Source organism: Lutjanus erythropterus, chromosome 10 (genome assembly GCF_056507025.1).
Source record: "Lutjanus erythropterus isolate fLutEry1 chromosome 10, fLutEry1.hap2, whole genome shotgun sequence".
NCBI lineage: Eukaryota > Metazoa > Chordata > Actinopteri > Lutjaniformes > Lutjanidae > Lutjanus > Lutjanus erythropterus.
In genome coordinates this window covers 1,493,087-1,512,659 of record NC_139326.1, presented here as the reverse complement: position 1 = coordinate 1,512,659, position 19,573 = coordinate 1,493,087, and the positions used below count along the sequence as shown (strand labels likewise).

The following is a 19,573-nucleotide window of genomic DNA, read 5'->3' as shown; positions in this document are numbered from 1 at the left end:
AATCTAATATTGTAAACCTAATTTTGACTTTATTCTCAGAATGCTAAATTAAAAATAACTTTGGTCTCTCCTTTTTTCACACATCTGGCCTGAATGCTCTTCCATATCCTTGAATATTTAGAATTTTGTAATTTTTCTAGATAAACATACTGCATAATTAAACCCTAGTTGTAATCTTCATGTGCTGTGAAACTGAGACAAAGTATTTTTTTTTTCATTCAGTAAAGAAAAAATATATGTATTTTTCTACAGTTCTATAGGCTTGTCTTCATTTAAGACTTTGACTTGAAGATATTTGGGATCATTTCTGTAACTATTTAAACACTGTTGTCCTTTGAAAAAACAATTCTCCACTAGTCGAGATGCCTGTCCTGTGCAGCAGCTGCCTTGACAAGCGAGCGGTGCTGAAACGTCCGAAGACGGGCCACTCGCTGTGTAAGGGGTGCTTCTTCTGGGCCTTCGAGGAGGAGGTGCATCAGACCATCGTGGCAGCGAAGCTCTTCAAACACGGGGAGACGGTAGGAATCGCCGCCTCGGGTGGAAAAGACTCAACGGTGCTCGCACATGTGATGAAGCTCCTTAATGAGCGCTACAACTATGGCCTTGAACTGATGCTCCTCTCGGTGGATGAGGGGATCACTGGTTACCGTGACGACTCCTTGGAGACAGTAAAGAGGAATCAGCAGCAATATGAGCTGCCTCTGAAGATCGTGTCGTATGAGGAACTGTACGGATGGACTATGGATGCTATAGTGAAACAGGTGGGGCTGAAAAACAACTGCACCTTCTGTGGCGTGTTCAGACGGCAGGCGCTCGACAGAGGAGCCATCATGCTGAAGGTGGATAAGATCTGCACAGGTAACTCCACACCCAGATAACATTACAGCGTCGGTGTGAGAACGTGACGGAGTCTTCAAGGTTAACTCTGGCACTTTTGAACCTGGGCCCTGTTCTGACATATTTTGGGGTCTAAATGACTGATGGGGACAAAATGTTTTGGAACTGGTCCATCAAGAAGGCCTCATGACCACCTGTGATGCTTTGGTGACCCCTGGTGGGGTCAGGATCCCCATGTTGGAAACCAGTGACATAGAATATTAATTTGAGCCTGTCAGCAGCAAAAACAAGCACTTTTATTGGATGGGCACATTTGACCTCAAAGGGATAATTCACCCAAAAATGAAAATTCTGTCTTTATCTGCTCACCCTCATGCTGATTGAAGGTCAGGTTTAGGTTTTTAGTCCAACAAAAAACAGGTGAACAGCATTGCAGAATAGAAGAGAACAGAATAGAAACATAAAATCTCCATACTGCTCATCTGGTGTAATCCAAGTCTCCTAATTACTCACTTAAACCCCCAAATATGTGAACAAAGGTCCAGCTTTAAAAATACCAAAATGACCTTTTAATGTGAAAAACTAAATATTTTGCTAGACTTTTCTACAGTGTCTGATGTGTGTGTTGTTTCCTCACAGGTCACAATGCTGATGACGTGGCAGAGACAGTTTTGATGAACGTCTTGAGAGGGGACATCGCTCGTCTTCGCCGCTGCACCACCATCTCCACAGCCAGTGAAGGCGATGGGGTTGTGCCGCGATGCAAACCCCTCAAATACGCGTACGAGAAGGAGATAGTTCTGTACGCGTACTTTAAGAAGCTGGACTACTTTTCCACTGAGTGCATCTACTCTCCTAATGCTTACCGAGGCTATGCGAGGACGTTTCTAAAAGACCTGGAGAGCGTCAGGCCGAGCTCCATCATGGACGTCATCCACTCAGGGGAGAACCTGTCGGTGAGGGAGGGCGTGAAGATGCCGGTTCAGGGCACCTGCAACCGCTGCGGCTACATCTCCAGCCAGACTCTGTGCAAGTCATGTGTGCTGTTGGAGGGGCTGAACCGAGGTCTGCCAAAGCTGGGGATCGGAAAACACCACCGGCTGCACGATAAGATCCTCTCCCAGCAGCCTCTCACTGAGAGGGAAGAGAGGAAGCTCAAATCTGTAGACTTTTGACAATTATTATTATTATCCACTGTTTTATTTTACCGCAAGATGAAGATGATGAAATGAAATAAATTATGAAATTTTAGAATGAACCACATTTGTTGTGTTTTACATGGGAAGAGATCTTTCAAATTAGTCAATTATCTTGTTTTCATTTATCATCACTTGAATATTTACTGAAAGCTTATATTGAATATTTTTATTTAGTAAAACACTTTCTATGATAGTAATAAATAATAATGATTGACAGTTATTATTATTATTATTAATAGTAATAATAATCTGACCTTTGTTTATCATTATTCTAATTTTATTTTATTCACTTGTAATATCTTTTATTCTGGATCATACAACCGGATGTTGTGTGAATGTAATTCTGTCTAGCTTTATTAATATTAGTTGTAGTTTCTGACTGTGGCCACTGGAGGGCACCAACACTCTTGTTCCGAATATAATAATACTTTGATACAGGAATTAATACTTAATAATCAATAAATTAAATAAATAAATTGCTGCTTGGCTGTGGTCTGTGTAAGAAGTGTTTCATACTGCTTCATGTCATGTTTGAATTTAATATCATTTTTACACACTTCAATAAAGTTGGGTTTAAAAAAAAGGAAAAAAAAAAAAAGTCTTCCAGTTAGCTAACAGTATAGCCGAAGTTAACAGGAGTAGTCTACCTAGTTACAGGCGTAAGCTTACTCTCTTTCTGGATTGTTGCCCAGTAAAAAGGCTTTATTACGTTTCATCCATCTTTATACAAGCAAGTTGTTCAACACTATCAAGTCAGAAACGTTTACAAAGTGATACTTTAGCTAGAAATATTCAAATTAGAAAATCAAAACGGCTACTGTTTTAATTACTTTTATTTTGAATTACAGAACCGGACGTTGTGTTAATGTAATTCCGTCCAGCTTTATTAAAATGCACTTGTAGTTACAGACTGTGGCCACTGGAGGGCACCAAGTCTCTTGTTCAGAATATGATAATACTTTGATACAGGGATTAATGATTAATAAGTGATAAACGACAAGAAAATAATATTTTTTTCCATTTGTTTTTAATAGTATTAATAATAGAAAAATAAATTATAATAAAATCTCTAATATAAAATCATAAAGATACGTCCGGTTCTATCTTTCAAATTAAAGGTAATTTAAAAGCCGCAGCGGGTTTGATTGTGTGATTTGAATATTCTTAGTTTAAGGATCACTTTGTAATCAGGTCTTGTGTCTGTGTCTGTATGTTAAATCTGTAACTCCGTGTTCTGGCCGCTAGGTGTCGCTCATCATCATCATCATCATCACAGAGCGTCAGTCCTGCGGCGCGCGCTCTGGTAAAGTACACATGCACACATTGAAGCGCGTTCACGAGAGCTGCGAGAGTCCAACTTCAGACAGCAGCAGCAGGTCAGAGGAGAAGTTCTGAAAGGAAAACTGAGAGTTTATAATCAGTGCTGAAGCTCAACAAACACCAGACTGTCCCAGACTGAAGACGGACACACAACATGGACGATTTAGGTGAGTCCTGACGCCGTTTTTAAACCGCCGCTGTGTGTTTTTACAGCCATCAGAGAGGAGCAGGGAGCAGGGTGGAGGAGTTAACTGTTAACGACCTGATTTTAACGTTAAAAAACAACCGTTCTGAACCACCTTCATGTATGAAACTGTGTGTTTTCTGTCTGAAATGTTACATCACAGTCACGGCGTGTATTTTCACATTAGAGCCGTTTTGTTTGAGCCTCATAAACATCGTAGTAAGTTAGCGGCTGGACATCGCTAGCCTTTAGTTTAACACCTCGTCCTGTTAAACTGTCCTGTGTGCAGTCAGTCAGTGTGTCTCATATTAATGTGTTAAATAAACTGCTGTAGATGAATTTGTTCGCCGAAGGGAGGAGACACTTGTGTGACATTTTGACATGGAGGAGCTTTAACCTTACTTTAACTTAAACTTTGTGCCCTCAGGCTCCTCATTCCAGCTTTGAAGTGTTGGAGTCAACAGGCCTCCTCATTCAGATCTCTGTGAGCTCTGCTCCCGTTATAACGTCTCTACTGGGCCGGGCAATATATCTGATATATCGCGATATGAGACTGGATATCGTGATAGATTTGGCACATTGTTATACTGTGTGATGTGTCATTTCCAGGTTTTAAAGGCAGCATTCAGTAAAGTGATGAAATGTTCTGAACTTTTCCTGTTTGCCTTTACCCACTTAGTCATTATATACCAAATAAAATGATGTTTAATAAATATTCTAAGATAATTGACGTTAAAAGAATCCTCACCAGCAGAACAGAAAAATCTAATTAGTAATGCAACCATTTGTCTCTGAGATATCACCTAATATCACTGAGAAAAACTCCAGTTGGAAGCACCGAACTTCCCTGCAAAAGGCAGAAACAACATGACACTACTAAAATAGATGTACAGTTGATTCAGATTCCATTAAACAAAAAAGACCCGAGTTTTTACATTTTTCCTGTTTACCGATCAGCTGAGCTGAAAGTGCAGCTGCAGCCAACATGTGAGTTTGACTGAGAGGGAGACAGAGAGGGGGAGAGACAGGTAGAAGGACTACTGACCCTTCACTAAGCACCGCCCTCCTTAGTTACTGTTGCTATGCCTGACAAACTTTACATTTTCCCTTTTTTCTCATTTATGCAGTTTATGATGGTAACGGTGGCAGATTTAACATTGAAATTGGAAGTAATTGTTGAAGAGGTCTGTGATTCATTAGAGACGTAAACAAAAACAGATTTTCATTTCCAGCTGACGACGGTGGATTTTGTTACTAAAATAAAGACTCACAAGCAGATTTCATAAGAGTAGCTGGCTGGTGTGAGCTAATGCTAATGCTAACTCAACTTGAGTCAGCTGAGAGTCTCCAGCTGATGTTTTAATGTTTCCATCTGACACGTTTTAAAACCAGAACCCTGTGAAAGTGTTTATGTAAAGTTAGCTAACAGCTGCGTACATGATGTAACATTAATGCTAACAGACTGAGGCTAAAGCTAGCTTACATCTCAGCAAACATTGGTCAGATGGTGAAATACAGCAGGTGTATCTACATGATAGAAGACAGAAATACACTCAGCCAGACCGTGATCACAGAAGACACGTAACAACACACAACAAACGCAGATGCAGTGGTGGAGGTGAAGTTACTGCAGCTAGTATTAGTATTAGTTAGCCACACATGCTAATGTTTGCAGTTTATGTTAGAGCAGATGAAGCCAGAGTTTAATCCATCCCCCCACACATTTGATCTTGTGTTTCACGTAATTGAGAGACTTAGAAAAAAAGAGAGAAATACAAAGCTTGACAGCCATACCTAATTCATACCTATGATTGGACAGTTGCTGTTTGGAGGCGGGGCTTAGTGAAGGGTCAATTGCACACGGTCTTTGTGGGAGTCAAATATTCTGATCTCTGATTTGTCATTTGACCCACCAGTTGTAACTTAACTGGACAGATCTGTGCATCACCGTGTTTTCTTCTGGATGAGTTGAAGCAGAGCTGCAGCTGCACACTTCTTCTTTCTCTGGTGTTTGACAGCAAAAGGTCGCTCTTGTGAGCGTTTATGCTGTCTCTGTCATGTCCAGATGAATTGTACCTCTGGTACCTCTGGTACTGAGTACCATCATGTCTTCACAATGTTGACATCGACTTTACCTTCTCTCCACTATAATGTAGCTTCATGACCCTCAGCTTGTGGTGCTCAGACCACCAAAATAATACATCTGAAAACTCAACAGCTATGTTTCTTTCCAGAAATCACGACCCAGTTACTCAAAATAATTCACAGAACTTATTTTGAACAGTTTCATGTAGGAACTACTTTCTTTCTGCAGCAGAATCTGCTGGAACTACTTTATTTCTAATAGAAAGGAAGCACTCACACAAAGGTCTGTGGATTATCTCGAGTTACCAAGTCATGTTTTTGGAATATTATTAATAATAAAAATCTTTATTTAGCAAATAAAAAATATAAAATATAAAATTTTTAGAGACATTATTTTTGAATATTTCGTAGCTTTGAGCATCACAGGCTGAGTACCGTTTAGTTCGATTACATATGAGAGGAGGCAGACATCTCTACAGCCGATATCTCTGACACTCTGCAGCTCACACCAAAACCAGCTTTACAGCCCAGAGGAAAAATCTGTATTTTTGAGTTTCATACCCATATAGACTGTTTTTTAAAGAACAATTTGAAAATGTGAATGCCAGTTGTCAGTACATAAAACCAATGATCTATTGATCTTTACAAATCAATACTTGATAGTGTAACAACGGCGAAGTCATCAGTGCGATAAACTGAAGTGTATGGTGGATTTTGAGAACTGTGACTTCCCTAATACTGCCTGTGTTGAGCTCCATGCTGTCTTATCAGCTCCATCTATTTTTTGTGCCTCACTAACCAATCACCTCTTCAGTTCATCGGCCCTTGACCTTTGACACTGAACCTCTGAACTTCTAATTTTGTTGTTATAGTTTCAGCAGCTGGTCAGTTTGCTATATTTACTTTGCTAATTCAGAATAAACAGGTTGTGTCAGGAATCTGTATTTATTGTCCTGTTGTTCTGAAGCAGACAGGCAGCGGAGAGACGATGGGCCACATTTTGGGTTTGGCTTTCTGTGAGAAAACCTCCAGGGCACGTTAGCTGCTCGGCCTGCCATGGGCCACTGAAAGGGTTGATTGTTGGTTGAGAGGCAGCCTGCAGTCAGGCTGAGGGAGGGGACGAGGCTGCTGAGGAATGTCGAACATCACTGTGTGTCAGGGTCCAAGGCCAAATACTCTCTGGGTCATGACTCGCCTCCTACCGCTGCTGTGAGTCCTGAACACGCCGCCGCCAGAGGGAGGGCTGTCCGTTTCTGTCCGTCCTCCTCAAACACGGCTCCTCTGGTCACTGTAGACACCTGGAGATTGTTAAAAATGTCTTTTTGTCGTCTGGTGGCTCGACGATCACAGAGCTGTGAAGTTAACTGGGTTAAAGGGATAGTTCGGACTAAGCGTTTTACCTCGGTGGCGGTTTGGCGTTCCCACCAGCACATCGTTTCTGTTTTGCAGGCCACACATTCCTGAGAATTTGGGTAAAAATGTATTTTGAGGGCGTTTTAATTTTTACTCTTCAATTATGCTGGAAAATATATTTAAAAAATAAATAAATACACCTCTCTTGATCAAAATATACATTTTTAAACCATAATTGTTATTTAGCTTTAATGTAGAAGGGCTGCAGAGTCAGTACAGCTGATAACAGTATAATTTTAATTAATTTGTAGAAAAATAGAAAGTTTACCAGTGCTTGAGCAATTTTCTCACCTCTTTTAAACCAGGAAGTGAGACGAAGGTCCTAGCAAACCCGTTTTATGCCTGATTAAATCATGTTTTTTCAAAAGTCTGACAGAGTTGATGGAAACGAGAGACACAACTTTAAAAAGCCAACCTTTTTATTAAAAAATCACTTTAAAACAAAGATGATCATAAGATTATAACAGCACATTTTTATACCTCTGTTATCAGTAGGTATTGTTAGTTTTAGATTTTAAAGGCTTTTAACTCAGTTTTTAAATTGTTTGAAGTTATGAATTCTTGTCTGGGACAAAGCTGTTTAGAAATTTAGAATAAATAAATAAATAAAAGCAAACCAAAATATTTTAGAAATTACATAAATTTCATATAAATAATCTATGTGTGTAGAAATCCTTAAAACTTTTTTACAGCAGCTCCGTCGCTTAGTGCCACACATACAACCACACTTCAAATAATCTGAACTGTTCCTTTAAACCTTTCTGCTCACATTGTTCGATAAACCCGTCCCACGTTCCTCCCTAAATATTTGTAAATGCTTTACTGTACCCCCCAGCTAACACCCCCCCCCCCCCCCCCCCCAGCCCCTCGTTCTGAGGCTCATTGATGACTGACAGGTCAACATGGAGGTGTCTGGAAACCCGATCAGGCTCCTCTCTTTGTATATTGATCTGCCCACACTGCTGGACGCTCGAGGAAGGGGATTCCCTCAGCGCAGCGCGAGCAGTTCTCCAGTGTGTTCCTCTGAGTCATAGTGTCTCTGATCAGTCTTTTACAGTCCAGCCCAGGTGGCAGCCAGGCCCGGCCTCGCTCTCGTTACCGATGTAGCCACAGGGACGAGTCCTCAGCCAGATGTGGCTCTTAAAGCACATGTGGCACACCGTCCTGTCCTCTGGCTCCTGTGTGTCATGTTTGCGTGGTATGATGAAGCTAGACTCGCCCTCTGTGAAATCCTCAGGACTGTGTGAGATTCAGGCAGACTGACCTCAGTGGGCTGTCGATGCCCTGCTCCATGTCTGCAGGTTAACACTGAACATGCTGGATTAGTAGAGATTGTGCTGCAGGGTCAGGCCTGAATTGAGACGAACATTTGACTCTCCATTTGGTTGTAAATCAGCTGTTGGCAGATTACCAATTAATCAAATCCTGGGCTGGAATATTGATGCAGGAAAGGGGCCACGGGGCCCCAAAACCCCAGGTTCATTGGGTGGTAATTTGTTGCTGTTTGTTTGTTGTGTGTCTGTCAGCAGGATGACAGAAAAGCTACTGGCCCGATTTTAATGAAACCCTGTGGAAGGGTGTGCCATGGACCGAGGAAGATCCCATTGAAATGAGATGAATCAGAGCAGCCTAGCAGCCACTGGTTGTCGAACAGGAGGCTTTGATCCTCCATAATGTTGAAATGACTAGTTACAAATCAGCAAGACGGCATTCACATGAATGAACGCTGATAAGACTGGGCTTAAGTCTGGTTGGTGCAACTGAGGTGAAATCCATTCTAAAGACTGGTCTTAACAAGACTGACTCTGCAGTTAGGACCAGGCTTAATGAAGACCAGTTGGTGCAACCCACCCCTGTAGACAAACTTAATGTAATCTTAAGGCCTATTTACGTTCGGCTGAGTGAGTAAAACACTGAAGAGTCTGTGATCATCTGAGAAGAAACACTAAGCAGACAGCAGACGGGCCTCATCTCGGCTCTGTTTTGCAGACTCTCTGAGGCTCATGTGTTTCTAGAGGAGGTGAAACAGACAGATGCACCTGCTAAACATGCCTCCTGTAAACACACAGCTGTGCGTCGGATGCACTGTAACAGTATCAGCTGATCACCGTGCAGAGGAAGGTCTGTTTCTCCAGGCAGGAGGAAGAGTTGTAGAAGCAGCGTGCTCTTAAATGTTTACAGTGTTTACACAGCATACCAGAAGATCTTTGAAGGTCTTCGTGGTTTCTGTGTCCCAGTGTGGCGGGCGGCGGCACACAGTTAGTGTTACCAGACTAGCTATCATCACCCCATGAGAGCTGTGAGGTTAGTGCATACCAGCCCTAACCAGCTAGAGGGAAGCTCCTGACTGTAAATCAGTCCTGTTCCCGGCCTCCACGCCCATCCTGTTCTGGGTCTGGGGAAGAGAGAGCTGCATGGCTGAGCTCATCGCTCAGGCAACAGACCCTGCCCCACATCCTCAGGAAACCCAGCAGAAAACAATGAGCAGAGTCAGAGCTGCTGGAGGCCACGAAACAGTGGTGGAGTGAGCAGCTGTGGGCCTTCGGGCTGTAATCCTGCTCACAGGACAGACTTTTCCTCCTGCCTTCCTCCGTTTCGTTACCATCCTGTCCTCTGGCCTTGTAACTTGGCTCACAGAGCAGTGCTGATTATTTTCCTGACAGGTCTGAGTGATGTAGCAGGAATCTGCTGGAGTCTTCTAATGTTACTCATAGGGCTGAATTATTTTGAAAAGTTTTTTTTACTGATATTGCACTTGCAATATTATTTGCAATATTAGAGGGAATGATACTTTTTTCATCATTATTCTCATCTCAATCAAAAAACTTATTAAAGGTCTGCTTTCTGCAGCGATCTGTACCAAACAATGTAGAATTGCAATGATCTGATTAATTGATTAGTTGTCAGCTATTTAATTCTCAGATTTCAGCTTCTTAAATGTGAATATTTTCAGTTTATTTACTCTTCTCTGACACGATGCTGTGTGTTGAACCTTAGTGTCTTACTGATAATGACTGAAATGTGTCCATATCACTAAGTCTATTAAAACTTGTCAAATAGCAAATGCTGGTATTAAACAGTTATACATATTTAATCACAGGGCCTGATTTAACGCAGCAATGATTAGTCGATAAACAGATAAATGGCAACTATTTAAATATTCCATTAACAATTTAAACCATTTTTCAAGCAAAAAAGTCAAACATTTTATAGCTACAACTTCTCAAATTTGAGAACCTGCTGTTTTTATTTATCTTAGCATTAAAGTAAATTGAGTATATTTGTGTTTTAGGGATGCAACTAACAGTTATTTTCATTATTGATTAATCTGCCAGTTATTTTCCTTATTTGTTTATTTAATTAAGATGTTCAGAGCCCAAAGTGGTATCATTAAATGTCTTCTTTTGTCCAACCAACAGTCCAGAACCCAAACACTGCTGACATTTTTCAGTTATTTTCCAAGAAGAACTGAACTGATGTCAGACACGCGGCCGTCTACAAACCAATCATTTGTGAGTGTAGGGAGAAGCGGCTTGCGTAGGTGATGATGACGGGACGTCTGGTCGTGTGGGCTGTAGTTCACATACTGAAACCAAAACTGATCAAATTCAACAAAAACATGAACCTCTGTCCTTGGGTTTTGGATTATTGGTTGGACAAAGAAGCGATTTAAATCTGTCAGTTTCAGGAGATTATGATGAGCTTTTTTCTTCTTCTCTTTGACTCAAGGATTTAGATGATAAATAATCAATAAATCATGGCACCTCTGACTGAATCTATGAAGATTTAGCTGTTTAATGGCTCTTCTATAGGATGGTTTGATGTTTTCAGTCAAAGAGGGACAAGACAGCCTTTCTTTGAGGGTCTTCCTGTCTCACCCCGTCTTGTGGCACAAAGGGCCACTCAGTGACATACGTCCTCACACATGCGTGGATATGAATGTGTCCTCAGTGACTGGGTGTTACATCAGTCTGTAGACTTTCCCCTGGCTGTCATCTGATTTACTGCTCTGTGGGGAAGTGCTTTTATTTTGGTGCAGCCTTCTCTCGAGGGGCGTGTCATCTTTCGGATATGGGGCTGCTTGGCAGGGTATTTTTAGGTGTGTTTATTTTGAAGTGATCACCCTGAGATGCTTCTGTCTTATGCTGTTACACTCTTTCATCCTTTGTCTGTGCAGCCTGTGTGTATTCTGCTGTAGATTCAGGTGTCAGACTTGACTTTTATGGGAATATTTCTCTGTTGGCTCATCATTTAATCTGTTTTATCCCAGTCACTCAAACTCTCTGTCCGTCCCTGGTCTTCGCAGCCTGTCTTGCTGGTATCTCAGCCCCGCCCCCTCTCCCCGGGCCCCTGCCTGTCTTGTTTGATATAAATATCGTGTCGGGTTGGCCTGAAGGGGTAGGGTTTCGGTGTGGGCCTGTGGCCAGTTCTGCTCTCTTTCTCCCTGGCTATAAACAGGTGAGCTGTGGACTCTGTGGACCCATCACTGCTGCCCACATGTTAATAGAACAGATTAGACAGAACCCCCACCCCCCCCACCCTGAACTGTACTCCCCGGCCGGCCGCTCTGTGGGAAATGGGCAGTAAAAACATTGACATCTCTCTTATCCTGGAATTCCAGGCATGCTGCAGTTAGTGGAACGGCTCCTGTAATTGTCAACACATTATTTTCATTTTCTGGACTGACAGATGGTGTTTTGTATTCGAACACATTCCTGCCTCCCTAAAATCCTGTGGTATCAGAAGAACGTGTGTTCTGCTTGAGTAGATTTTATTACAGAACATCATTTTGATTCCAGTTGAGACAGGTTGGACGTTAAAGGACCAGGCCGCCCCAAAAACAAAAATACATGTTTTTCTTCTGGTCTCTAGTGCTGCTTATCCATCTGGATATTTTTTGCAGAGTTATCAGCTGTAGAAATATGTGTCTTCTCACCAGTATAATGTAACTAAATGACACTCAGCTTGAGGTGATCAAAGAGCCAAAAATTATGTTTAAAAAAACTCAACCGTCTTGTCTTATTCCAGAAATCTTGTCAGTATATCATTTGGTCATACAGACATCATATAGTTATTCATAATCACCAGTACCTGATCTGATGACTGGAGGGTGGGCAGTGAAATTTTAGTCGAGTCGAGTAATGAAACAGTCGTCTCACTAATAGTTCAAATTATAAACCAGCTCAAAATTTACTGTTACCAACATAAACCCATATGTTCTGAACAGACACATTACAGCCAGCAGTGGATCACAAAACTAAGTTTACTACTTATACTATACTTTATTATAGTACACATTATAGATACACACATTATATACACTCTTAAATACCATAATTCTACGCTCTGTTGTCTCACTTAAAATCCCGCCCTTTGGTTTTTTGATTGGTTACACATCAGCAGCGACAGTAAAACTGTTTTCCACTCTGGTTAATGTTTAGTCTGCAGATCACGTACGTGTCGAACCGTCGGGGGCCGACCTCTACGGACCACGGGCCAACTGCAATCTGTCGCACCCCTGTTACAAACACAAAAAGAAACATTTGCATTTTGAAACATAAAAAAGCAAACGTAAATAAATATTCAGTTCGGTGCAGCTCAAGGCCAAGGCATCATGGGAAATGTGGTTTTGTCACCATATTCCCCCACCATAATACAATTCTCTGATAAAGTTTGAGAGAGGAGAAATGGTATGTCAGTTATTAGAGATAATCAGAGGGGCCAGCAGACATTCACAAAGGGCAACACACTCCGTCTAGGCTGCAAAATGGAGATAAATATATTTATATTAATTTTAGAAAGACTGAAGGTCGGAATTGGCCAATATTGGAATCAACAGATCAAAAAAAAAAAATTGCAATCGGTGCATTTACAGAGAACGTAAAGTCAAAGGCTGTGTGTCTGTGCTCAACGCGACAATATCACTTAATAATTCACAATCTAAATCATATCCATAGCATCAACTATTATAGCAGAGTTTTGGTGAGCGGTCGGATAGAGAACGGAGATGAAGAGTGTCAGATCAAATCATAGAAAAGAGACAGAAAAAGAGTTTGCAGTGAAGGATTTGAAATTCACTCATCACTCGTGCTGATTAACGGCGCTTAGCAGGTGGACATCCAGCTGCAACAGACACATCTGTCACTGCACAACAGGGTGCAGATTACTCAAAATCACTTTCATATCAGCGCAGGAAAAATAAGATAAGCCACGCACCTTGTTGCGAGCGGTTTCATGTAGGAACTATTTTCTTTCTACCAAACTACACCTGCCAGCCGTATCACCACATGGACAGGCCTCTCATCCATGAGTAGATGCACTCTGTACTCACGCTGCTAGCGCTGCTTACAGCAGCCTCGCTGTGTGACAGGCTCACAGACCACAGCGGACATCAGCACCGGGTGAACAATGTTGTTTACCCCCCGACACTGTGATCCTTTTAGGTCTGAAAAGATGAAGCATTTTGTGAGTTGCTGTCATGTTTTGACGGATAATGTTGTTCACATTATGTGGTGCAAAGCGCCACACATTTAAGCAGCATTTAAAATATGATTTAGCTAGTGTAGACTATGTAGTGTAGAGCAATTCATAAGCTGTGCTCAGTTTTAACTGCCTGAGTGTTTTCTCATTGTTGTTTGCGTTTAATCAACAGGAAGATCCCTAATGCACACTTCCTTCTACTAGAGCTGGCAGATATAGAAAGAAAATAGTTCCTATATGAAACTGCTCACAACAACATTTGTGAATTATGTTTAGAAACTAGGTTATGATTTCTGGGAAGAGACACTGCATTTGAGTTTTTTTAAATGTGTTGTGAGTGTCATCTAGTTCCATTATATTGAAGAGAAGCAGGCAGCTCTGCAGCTGATATCTCCAAAATCTGTGTTTTTGATTTTGGGTTGAACTGTTCTTTTAAATGATGTTTCCCTGGATTAGAGCGACTGTATGCACCCTTCCCAGAGCCACCTTCTCCGTGTCCCCGCCTGATTACTTTCTTTCTCTGTAGCGGACACAGGAATGTGTGGAATTCCCCGCGCACCTTCACTCCAATCTGATAAACACTGCAGGACTGTGGCATGGGGGGGGGGGGGGGGGCTCACAGGCAGGACAGTACATGTACCCACTGCCACAAGAATGTGTACAGTATCCACATTAACATGAGTTGTTTGTTGAGTGTAATGGAGATTAGTTACCACAGTGTGACCACAGATGTTCCCCTGACAGAAAGTTAAGTCTGTCTGTTGTTAAATGAGTTCATGTTGAATTATTAGTCCCAGTCGTTCTCTGTTTGATGACAGCTTTATTCCCCCAGTTCTTGCTCACAATGCACTATTGAGTCAGGATGCTGTTAGAGCGGAGTTGGACTTTGTCCATTGTGGCTCCTGCCCCCTGTCTGGAATGGAAAAGATTAGCCTGTTACTTGGCTTACAGTGCATGTTTGCATTCTTAATGCTTCAAACTCTTCATGGACCAAACTGAGACTGACAAAGCTTGTTGTCTGTGCTCGGGACAGACACGATGCTGCCCTCCTCTGGCAACGGAGGGACGTGAGAACATTTCAGCCTTTCTCCTTTTTTGACCTGCAGCAAAGAGATGCAGTTAATAGTCACTGAGGACGCTGTGTGTGTGTGTGTGTGTGTGTGTGTGTGTGTGTGTGTAATACAGGCTTTTTAGTCAAAGGCTACAAAAAGGATGTGAGCTGGAAAGTTTGTATTCATATTTTCTGATGCTTAAAGGGATAATCCACCCCGAAATGAAAATTCAGTCATTATCTCCTCCCCCTCATGACGACTGAAGGTTGGGTTTATTTTGTTAGTCTGAAAAACTCTGCTGGAGTTTCACAGGAGAACAGTGTCGCAGAACCTCCCAAACGTTGTAAGTGAATGGTGACCCGTTTTCAAATATAAAAAACAATTGGGGGAAAAAAAAAACGTAATATGCCTCCATACAGCTTGTCTGGCATAATCCAAGTCTACTTAAGTCCTGACATGCCGTTTGCACGCAGTCGCAACACAAACACACACAGTTCAGACTGAATGTGAACGTGACTCCAAGCTAAAGATCTACAGTGAAGATTCAGACTAAAAACATGGTGGAAATAATTTCAGGGCTGGAAACCAGATACTAGCTTTTGGTTACCAAAACTGAAAATATGGTTGCCATTTTTACTCACCTTATATTCCGAGTAATTAAGGAACTTTACAGTTTTACGGCAGCTCAATGACCTAATGAAAATGTGACATAAGATTAGGTTTAAGAGTTTTATTACAGTTTCTGAATTTGTGTTTTATCTGATTTGAATCTTATATGTTATCAGTTCACATGATCAGTAGAGCTGCAACTAAAAAAAAACATTTTGAAACATATATTAAATTTATTAAGTTGATTAAGTCTTTTTTTTATAGAAAAGAGTTTCCTGATTTCAGCTTCTCAAATGTTTTCTGGTTTCTTTCCTCCTCTCTGACAGTAAACTGAATATCTTTAGGTTGTGGACAAAACAAGACATTTGAGGACGATCAATGGAGAAAATGATCGGCAGACTTATCAATATTGGAAATGATTGTTAGTTGTGGCCCTAGTGTGTAGGACAACTAATAAATGGCTGAAAGCAGCACATAGATATTGATCGTGACCCTAATTGTCACTGGGACTGTTCAGTTCTTTCACAAATAAAAGCATTTAAAAATCTTCCTCATCTGAAACATGATTTCTGTGGATGTGAACAACCGTCGCAGGAAACACGAGGCCTAGTTTGATTTGAATGAATCTGTGTGTAAAGATCCCCTGTGGAGATGATGATGATGATGACGATGATGATGATGATGATCTGTGTCTCGGTCACACATGTGTAGTATCAGCAGGTGGGACGAGGTCTAATGAGTCCAGAGATCTCGTTATAGAGGAAGTCTGGCTGTCCTCTCTGTCCACAGAAAGAACTTTCTAGGAATACACAACCATAATTAGCAAGTTCTGAGGTATTTATTCTTTTCTCTGATGACTTTTAAAACCTCAATATAAATTCCACATGTTTTTTTTTTTTTCCCTATGACTCACCTTTGTCCCAAAAGCAGTGGAGGTATTTTTCTCTATGGAGTCTTTGTTTTATGAGTGACAAAGTCAACTTCAGTAAGACCTTGTTTAGCATGTCAGCACCAGGTGCAGATTATTTTGAGCTGGTCATGATATTTTAGCACATTTGCACAGACATGGGCTACTCACTGAGCTTCATGCTTTAAATAGGCCGGTGCTCCCATGTGGTTTATGTCAAACTTCATGACTTCAACATTCAGCTTCTGGGAAGGACCTCCCTTTGGACTGAAGACTCTGATGAAGACTCTGATGAAGACTCTGATGAAGAGGTGTAGAGGTGTGTGAGAGTCTCACCACTGTCGCACTTTCTCTGTAAACTGTTTGCAGTTTTAAATACGATTTAACATAAGAGACTTACGTCTGCACGTAAAGTTACGAGGCTGTTGGGTGTATTGATTTTCTGAATTCATACCTGAGTATGAGAATTCATCAGTACGCCTGATTTTTTTATCAAAATCTCAATATGGCTTCCTGCAACTTTAAAATCATTTGATGTGGATTATTTGATTAAGACAAAATGTGTGCCAAAAATAAATATTATATACTCAGAGAATCATATATTCTGCCTTTTTGATTCAATTTGTGAAACTGAAAGGTCGTTTCAATCGATTTTCAATATTGAATCTGAGCCATGTTACCATGGTAATAATCAGTGCCACCAACTGATCAGTAGAACCCAACAACAAAAAAAGAGGAAAACGTGGCTCAGAAGTTTTTGGTTTGTTAACATTGTGTTGGAGAAAATGATTTCTTTTCATCATGTACCATATTTTCTATCTTTTCTGAACATCTTTGATTCTCTTCTCTCTGGTGGGATTAACAATGTTCACTCTTAATACTGTTTTTTTTTTTCATATCAGATTTTTTTTTTTGTATTGTTACACGTTCGCTCAACTTTCTAAGTGAAATGTGAAATTCCTCCAGTAGACACGGATTCTCTGCTGGAGTAAACAGAGCTGAGCGGTTGGATGTCGTCACTCGGTCGACCATTTTTCTTTTATTCTGAAAAAGGTCTTAATTTACCCAGATTTCATTCATACTTAAGATAGTCAAAAACTAAACTGCTTTGTGCACCCGAAGAATTTAGACATCTGTCTGAAGTCTGACTTAAATCTAAGTGATAATCAAAGTCTATCTTTGTGAAAACAGACCCTGATGTTCTTCACCACTGATTTAGAAGAATGAAATAACAGGAGTAAAAAATAATCTTATCCTTAATAAGTGCTGTGTGATCAGATTTATACTGATGCAAAGACTTGTTCTTGTGGATTTCAGAACGTTAACATAAATATTCTTTGAGTTTAGAGTCTACATTTTCATCCAAGCAAAGAAACTTTAAAGTGTTAAATTTGAGAATGAAGTTTGGTGTAATGTTTGAATGAGAACTTTTAACAGACTGAACCAAAGAAGAGAAAGATGACTTTGACATAATCAGTGCACTTTGTAAAAAAAAAAAAAAATGTTCTGGGTGGATCACTGGAGAAATAAAATCAAATCTGAAGGAGAAACAGTGTTTGTTATGAAGAGAAAGTGTTACTGACAGCGTGTCAGACCACTCCCCACAGCCGACTGTCAGCCTCCCATCACTGCGTGTTGCTCACACTGTCTTTGTCTGGACTGCTGTCTGTGCTTCACATGCACACAGACAGTATCTCTGTCTGGAGGATATTACAGATTCAACAGGTGGAACAAATAATGTGAGTACAGATACTGGCTTTCTAACAAAAAACTAACTGATTTAAATGTTTGTATTGCTGGATTACTGGGGACTCTTTGTTTCATTCATTTTCATTTCATTCATTGTTTTTTTGTTAAATTAATGTTGACACAGATCAGGAGAAACATATCCAGTTTATTACAAACTTGATTATTCAGATATTTTGTTCATTTTGTTTTTTATATGGATGATATGAAGGCAGTGTCTGTGTCAGTTTCACTGATGTCCTTCTGAGTATTCAGTGATGATCCACGTGTCTGTGTAGGGCGGGTAATAAAAAAAACAATTATCCATATCGACAGATATGAAACTTTATGACAGGTTTTTCAGATATATTGTCCAGGCCTCTGTCTGTGTACTCAAAAGCTCAGCATTCTTTTTTTTAGTTTTTAATATTTATCTTGCTGCTGACACCTAGTATGATTAATGTAACGCTGTGTGAAAGAATGGTGACGAATTTTAAGTAGATTTATTTCAGATAACAGAAAAATGCATCATCAGTTATATTTATTTTATTTGCAGACTTGTGTTGTTTCTTGAAATAACCTCCAGTGAATAGAAGTTTTCATGCGTGAACAGATCTCGACTTCACAGCGACATTTTATATTTGTGTAGTTTGTATTTTGGAGGAGGCCTGGTTGTCTGTTGGACCGTCTGTTCAGTCGGACAGTTTTCTTCTCGTGTTCTGAGTTTGAAGCACGGTGATTTCATGAAACAGACAGTGACCGCTCTCAGCCTGGTCTGTAGTGTAACAGTATGCAGCCGGTGAGTGCGGTCTATTCTGGACAGGCTGAGGATGGATGGATCGTGTGATGTAAGAGTCTATTTTGTTCCTGCGTTCCACTGAACACTCAGCAGGGTAACCGTGTACCCCCTCAACCCTGGGAACACTTTCTGTCTGTCTGCTGCTTTGTGCTCCTCGGATGGTCCCATGTCCCGAGCGTTCGGCGTGTTTATGAACTTTTAACAACATGGACGCCACAAAGAGTAGTGTAGAGTTGTTGTTGTTGTACTTGTTGTAGCGTCTGTGTGGTGGTTGAGTGTCCCAGTGAAGATTTATGTTGCTTAAACACTTTGAAGCTTTGCTGCACTAAAACAGTCCCTACAACCGCTAAAATATGCCTTGACTGACTGGTTATCAGGATTAATGCTAATAATACAATAACATTTCTAACTAATCTAAGTCAGGAGTTATCACACGTTTCCATGCCAATATCCTCAAATAGCTTTATGGTCAGGGCCTTCCCTTTTCAACATGTCTTTGAAAAACCCTGTTGACTGTCTATTGGCCCTGGAAAACACTTCAATACTAATGTGGTGTTTAAAGGTTTGAAAAGTGCTTGAAACTGCTTGAAATTGCATTGCATTACTTTAAATGGTCCAGTCTTTAGATAAAGAAATAAAAGAAATGATGTATCTGCTCAGTCAGGCTGTATAGCAGGTCAACAGGGCTGCAATTAATCATTGTTTTCATTTTGATTAATCTGTTGATCATATTGCTGATTAATCCATTAGTTGTTTGGTCCATAAAATGTCAGAAGATATAGTATAATGTCAGAACAAGCAGATGCATAGTGAGAAAAAATAAATAATATATCAGATTTAGATGCATTTAGAATCTTTTTATAAGCGCATCATAACCCTCTCAGTTGGAATCAAATCATGATTTGCCTAGAGATTTCCAACGCTACAACCTAATAGCATATAACATGACAAATTAAATGTGAG

General features: G+C 40.6%; 2 protein-coding genes across 3 annotated transcripts in view; both read left to right on the top strand.

Annotated features, from left to right (window-relative positions):
* Positions 1-280: 280 nt before the first annotated feature.
* Positions 281-2,095, top strand: ctu1 (cytosolic thiouridylase subunit 1 homolog (S. pombe)). The gene is made up of 2 exons (XM_084727808.1): positions 281-858; positions 1,477-2,095. The coding sequence occupies exons 1-2, from the start codon at positions 363-365 to the stop codon at positions 2,010-2,012; spliced, it is 1,032 nt and encodes a 343-aa protein (XP_084583934.1). The 5' UTR covers positions 281-362; the 3' UTR covers positions 2,013-2,095.
* A 1,268-nt stretch (positions 2,096-3,363) lies between these two features.
* pxnb (paxillin b) overlaps positions 3,364-19,573 on the top strand; it is a 28,965-nt gene continuing 12,755 nt past the window's right edge. Inside the window, exon 1 of one of the 2 annotated variants that reach the window (XM_084727806.1) lies at positions 3,364-3,523. In XM_084727806.1, coding sequence (XP_084583932.1) covers positions 3,511-3,523 — 13 coding nt within the window. In that variant the 5' untranslated portion in view covers positions 3,364-3,510. The remainder of the gene's footprint in view (positions 3,524-19,573) is intronic. The other variant, XM_084727807.1, reaches the window with a different exon arrangement.

Coding starts and splice junctions, on each gene's coding strand:
- ctu1 (XM_084727808.1), top strand. CDS start 363: ATGCCTGTCCTGTGCAGCAGCTGCCTTGACAAGCGAGCGGTGCTGAAA. Junction 859..1,476: donor GGTGGATAAGATCTGCACAG/GTAACTCCACAC, acceptor GTTTCCTCACAG/GTCACAATGCTGATGACGTG.